Consider the following 6,669-nt stretch of genomic DNA (forward strand, 5'->3'; position numbering starts at 1 on the left):
TATATATATATATATATATATATATATATATATATATATATATATATATATATATTTGTAATATATATATATATAGTAGTAGTATAAATTATAAATTACATGGCACATTATGGACAATATTAATATTAATAATCATTTGTATTATTATTGTGCTATAAATGATAAATTACGTGCTACATTATATAATTCTGAATTAAAATGGAGCATGATAAAGTGATGAAAAGGTTTAGCAAGAATTGTTTGCTGATGGCCTTGATTGGTTATCGAATACGAGTGTCTTTAGTGTCTAAAACCTTTTTGGGGCCACAGTATGTCTTGGCTGCTTCTGTGGGACTGACATAAACACACCCCCAACTCCATAAATCACAACCCCTTAACCCTTCACCTTTTGACTTGTTTCTAAGAGGTAAAGACCACCAGGTGATGGTGTTTTCGGATGTGTACTTTGCGTATGGGCGCGTCGGTTTCAGCGAGCCAAGGTAGTGATGAGGCTGGCACACATTTCAAAGAAGTCCATGGTGTGGCTGCCCTGACGCGGGGCCAGCAGGGGTGTGCTCCCGGTCAGAGACCCCGGCAGAGAGCTGCTGAGCTGGGGCATCTCAACAGCCACGGTCGCAGAGTCTATGCTGAGCCGTGGTCGATGGAGGCCGGCTGTAGAGCCAGAGCGCTGGGGAGTCGACGACCCTGACTTGTGCTCGATCACATCATCTGAAAAGTGAGCAAAATCATTTTTACATTTTGTCGCATTGTGAAGAATAACAGGCCAGGTTAAAACTGGCTAAATGCATCTAGAGCTGAGGCATTTTTGTACATTAGGGGCTTATCCATTTTGTGTCAAAATAAACTACCCATTAAAAATTTTGTTTTTTAAAAAAGAAGAAATGTATAGTTTTATTGAGAAAGGATGCATTAAATTGGTCAAAAGTGAGAGTAAGATATTTATAATGTTACAAAAATATTTATTTTAAATAAATGCTGCTTTTTTAAACTTTCTGTTCATGAAAGAATCCTGAAAAAAAGTATCAGTTTTCATGAAAATATTCAGCAGCACAACATTGATAATAATAATAAATGTGTCTTGAGCAGTAAATCAGCATATTAGATTGATAAATATTTGTGTAATAATAAAAATATTACTATAAAAAAAAAAGTGAGAGTAAGATATTTATAATGTTACAAAAATATATATTTTAAATAAATGCTGCTCTTTTAAACTTTCTCTTCATGAAAGAATCTTGAAAAAAGTGTCAGTTTTCATGAAAATATTAAGCAGCACAACATTGATAATAATAATAATAATAAATGTGTCTTGAGCAGTAAATCAGCATATTAGATTGATAAATATTTGTGTAATAATAAAAACATTATTATTACATATTTGTGTAATACTAAAAGTGTAATAATATTTCATAATAGTACAGTTTTTAATGTATTTTGTATTAAATAAAGGAGCTTTGGTGAGAATAAGACACTTTTTTCGATTTTTTTTTTTTTTTTACTGGCCTCAAACTATGATCCCCCCCCCCAACACACACCCCCCCCCCCCCCCCCACAATAATTTGCTTTGTCTTTAGTAAACAAAATCACAAAAAGTAAATTAAAATTACTAGTCAATTATTTAGTTTTGGAAATGCTATAATTTTGGATTTATAATATCATACTGTTTGTCATATAGTAAAAGCTGGTTTTTATACATGAAAATAAATAGCTGCCTTTTTATTTCAGCTAGGAGACAGCATTTTTGGGGGTTCTTGGCCTTAAAAAAGACTGAAAAGACTGATTGATGCTCACCATCAATGCTCTTGAAGTCGAGCAGGTAGCTACGATTGTCCACCTGGTAGAGCTGCAGACACATCTTCACAAAATTCCCAGTGACGGGATTCTTCCGGCGCACTCTCAGGTGATACGGGTTCACCACCTAAATCCCACGACATCCGACACACTGACATATCTATTCTCACTAATCAAACATGCATACTTGTGTTTGTTTCAAGCCACTCACTTTCCACTCGTACTCCAGCTGTTTCATGGCACGGTAAACCTCAGCCATGATGTCGTACGGTTTGCTCTGGCTCCGTATGCCCAGGTGCCATTTTGCCTTTTTCACCGCCAGCGGTTTGGGTCGGGTAGTGTTGAGGGCGTCCAGAGGGCACCGTGCCTTAGGGCTGTCGGCCAGGAGTGGGGGCATCCGTTCGGGGTGAGGTTTGACCCCTGGTGGCAGGGGCATTCCCTCCTCCATGAAGGAGCTGGTAGGGGGACTGGAGGCCAGGTAGAACTCGCTGGCCTGGTTCATGATTCTCCGGTTGTCGATGATGAGGTGGTACGCCACAGCCAGCTGGTCTTGAGGGTCTCCGCTGTAGAGGCTGCTCAGTACTTCGGCTTCATTGCATTCAAACTTATCGCACACTTCCCGCACGGCCTCCTCATCCACCACTGTGGAGTCGTACGAGGGGTCCTCAGGGAAGAGGTAGCCAGGAAGGTCCTGTTTAAACCACTCATCCTCTCTGTCATACAGAAGAGAAGAAAATAAAAGTAAAAAAAAGTACTGTTTTTTTTTTGTATCATACTATTGTTAACAGTAAGCACAAGTTCATGAAATGTGATGACATAACAACCTGATGTCTTTGATAGTAGCTCTCTTCAGTGGGTCCACCTGCAGCATTAGCATGAGTAGACTGGCCACTGAGCGGTTGAGGTATTCTGGCATGTAGAAGACCCCTCCACGGATCTTTTTGAAGAGGGTGGGCACATGCTCGTCATCAAATGGCAGAGTCCCACAGAGCAGGGCATAGAGAATGACGCCACAGCTCCAGATGTCCACTTCTGGACCAGCATACAGCCTGAAACACAACATACATGTCACTGCGTGAGTGCGTGGGCTACACATTGTCTACATGTCTATCAGTCTGAAAGCAGCTAAAGTTTCCAGAAATATGCAGAACAAGATGACAATCGGTATTACATAAAAAATAATGCAGTCCTGATATGATATTTATGTGCAGTGTATCAATGCAGTCCATACCGCAAAACAAACAGCTAGCCATGGCCAAGCCTGACCTTTGACTTTCAGAATACATTGTAGCACATATAACTGGTTATTCCGTACATAATCTGGTTGGCAAGACTTTAATAGAATTGACTTCATGACCTCTCACCTTCCTGAAATGACCTCTGGTGCAGCGTAGTTTGGTGATCCACAGCTTGTTCTCAGGAACTCTCCGTCTGACATCATGTTTGACAGACCTGGCAAGCAGAGCCCCACAAAGACACTTAACACAGACAATTTGATCAAGTAAATAAAACAAAACGTATTTCAGGGCTGATCTAAATACAGTGGGATCCAAACGTATGAAACTACATCTGACAATCTGGGAATTCTAATAAAAATAAATACTGAAATGATAAATAATATAAAGTTGTAAAAATCTATTAAATTAGAAACATTTTCACTAGTGGTCACAGGCTTTTGGACGCCACAGTATATGTAATATTTAATCATTTTTACGTTATTTATACTGTGGGACCTATTTTACGAATGAAGCGCATGATCTAAAGCGCACGGTGAAAGTCCGAATCTACTTTTGATAGACGGAAATGACATAAAAAAAGGTCATATTCCTCCATTTAGATTCATTTGAATAAATCTTGCATACATTTTTCCAGTATTTTCTGGAATTTTGTGGAAACAGCCCAAACTGTCTGCAGGGTGCTAGAGCACACAGCACACAACAGTTACACACTTTCAAAAATGAATTTATAACCAAAAAAAATCAAAAAGCGTCTCTTTTTTGGGGGGGTTATTACAGCTCAGACAACATATACTTACATGTTTATCACTTTTAGCAGTGTTTTATGTAACTTCAAAGGGTTTCCTGTAAAATGACACCAACATTTTGAACTTAGACCACTGTATGTGGGTATGGGAAGCTTTTCAATTTGGGTAGGCCAAATCCAGGAGGAAATGGTACCAGAGTAATTAGTGTAAATAAGTTACTTTGTGTAAAACAAATGCCAGAGTGATGCATATCTCCAGAAAGTAGAGACTCTAAGCTTTCAAATGGTACCATATATGAGGTCAGAGCTCCTCCACAGACATTTAAAATGAAAAGTATATACATGATGATGTCCTTTACAGGGTCCGCAGAGTTTAAGTGGTTAGTGAGTCATGGGTGTGTTTTGGGTGAAATGTGCAATAAACCAATAAGAGTCTCATCTCCCATTCCCTTTAAAAGCCATCGCTCCATGGCCGATTCACTATTTACAATGCGGAAATTGCTAGCGGAAAGACTGAACGCTTCTCCCGAGAGGAATCCTTTTATTTTTTATATTTAAAAAATTTTTGTGTGCTGCTGCGCGTCCCTGTGTGTGTAATAAGCAGAGTGTACGCGCGTTGTGCACCCGCCTATAGGCGCATATTACTAACACACCCTTTAAATAACACAAAAAATACTGCGCTATTGACTTTAGACAAGGTTTTTGTCGGTCAGTGTGCTCAAAATAGCAACGCGCCAACTATGCGCCTGACCACGCCTCAATTTTCAGACCAGCGCACCCATGGGGCGCAAATGTATTTGCTATTTAAACAATGTGGCGCTGGATGTGAAAATGATAACTGCGTCCGGTTAAAACTAGCAAAAAACACTTGCATCGTGCCTGGTGCCGCATTGCGCAGGGTGAATGATAAGGCCCTGTGTGTGTAAATAATAAAAAGTAAAAAATATATATTACATTAGAAAAATATATTACTTAAATTTAACTTAAACATTTGGACCCCCACTGTATATGTGGTGTAGCTCAACAAATCTAGCTGCAGGGCAGATTTATGTATATTTCCCTTTGGTTCTTTTCTGTCTCTGCTCTTCTGCGAATAATCAAACAGCATGCTTCATACAAACCACATGAGTGGACATGCAGCAAAACTGCAGCTGGTTGCTTGGCAACTATCCCTCACTGTCTGCACAACATTAGCTTTCTGTGTGTGTGTGTGTGTGTGTGTGTGTGTGTGTGTGTGTGTGTGTGTACCAAAGTCAGCGATCTTGGCATTCTTGTTGCCATCCAGCAGTACATTTTCTGGCTTGAGGTCTCTGTGCACCACCATGTGTCTGTGGCAGTAATCTACAGCTGAGATAATCTGCTGGAAAAGACGTCTCGCCTCTGTGTCCTCCACCTGCAAATGAGAGAGATTACTACATAAAATATTATCTATACTAAAAACAAGTATTTGTTCTCTGTGGGTTAAAGCTGTTTGCATTGTATTTGATACAAAGCTCTAGATCCAAGTCTCTAGATCAGTAATAATCTCCTGATCAAATACTCGTCTTCGTGCTAGGACATTTTTTATTTGGATAAAGTACTGTCAAGAATAACTTTTGTGTTGTTAATAATATGTCAGAATATAGATGGATAGATAGATAGACATACAGACAGACAGACAGACAGAGAGATAGACAGATAGATAGACAGACAGACAGACAGACAGACAGACAGACAGACAGACAGACAGACAGATAGACAGACGATAGATAGACAGATAGACAGATAGATAGATAGATAGATAGATAGATAGATAGATAGATAGATAGATAGATAGATAGATAGATAGATAGATAGATAGATAGATAGATAGATAGATAGATAGATAGATAGATAGATAGATAGATAGATAGATAGATAGATAGATAGATAGATAGATAGATAGATATATAGATAGAGACAGACAGACAGACAGACAATGATAGATAGATAGACAGACAGACAATGATAGATAGATAGACAGACGATGATATTTATATATATATATATATATATATATATATATATATATATATATATATATATATATATATATATATATATATATATATATATAGATAGATAGATAGATAGATAGATAGATAGATAGATAGATAGATAGATAGATAGATAGATAGATAGATAGATAGATAGATAGATAGATAGATAGATAGATAGATAGATAGATAGATAGATAGATAGATAGATAGATAGATAGATAGATAGATAGATAGATAGATAGATAGATAGACAGAGATAGATAGATAGATAGATAGATAGACAGACAGACAGACAGACAGACAGACAGACAGACAGACAGACAGACAGACAGACAGACAGACAGACAGACAGACAGACAGACAGACAGACAGACAGACAGACAGACAGACAGATAGATAGATAGATAGATAGATAGATAGATAGATAGATAGATGATAGATAGATAGATAGATAGATAGATAGATAGATAGATAGATAGATAGATAGATAGATAGATAGATAGATAGATAGATAGATAGATAGATAGATAGATAGATAGATAGATAGATAGATAGATAGATAGACGGATAGATAGATAGATAGACAGACAGACAGACAGACAGACAGACAGACAGACAGACAGACAGACAGACAGACAGACAGACAGACAGACAGACAGACAGACAGACAGACAGACAGATAGATAGATAGATAGATAGATAGATAGATAGATAGATAGATAGATAGATAGATAGATAGATAGATAGATAGATAGATAGATAGATAGATAGATAGATAGATAGATAGATAGATAGATAGATAGATAGATAGATAGATAGATAGATAGATAGATAGATAGATAGATAGATAGATAGATAGATAGAAAATATGTTATCT

At 37.6% G+C, this 6,669-nt stretch overlaps 1 protein-coding gene across 1 annotated transcript in view; it reads right to left on the minus strand.

The window, feature by feature from the left end:
* Positions 1–87: 87 nt before the first annotated feature.
* The window catches only part of prkaa2 (protein kinase, AMP-activated, alpha 2 catalytic subunit), a 22,077-nt gene continuing 15,495 nt past the window's right edge, over positions 88–6,669 (minus strand). Inside the window, exons 4-9 of the mRNA XM_079830802.1 lie at positions 5,023–5,167; positions 3,156–3,243; positions 2,616–2,840; positions 2,003–2,504; positions 1,792–1,918; positions 88–708 (exon numbers count right to left, since the gene is read on the minus strand). Coding sequence (XP_079686928.1) covers positions 467–708; positions 1,792–1,918; positions 2,003–2,504; positions 2,616–2,840; positions 3,156–3,243; positions 5,023–5,167 — 1,329 coding nt within the window. The 3' untranslated portion in view covers positions 88–466. The remainder of the gene's footprint in view (positions 709–1,791; positions 1,919–2,002; positions 2,505–2,615; positions 2,841–3,155; positions 3,244–5,022; positions 5,168–6,669) is intronic.

Source organism: Gobio gobio (assembly GCF_949357685.1).
Source record: "Gobio gobio genome assembly, chromosome: 12".
In the NCBI taxonomy this organism is placed as follows: Eukaryota; Metazoa; Chordata; class Actinopteri; order Cypriniformes; family Gobionidae; genus Gobio; species Gobio gobio.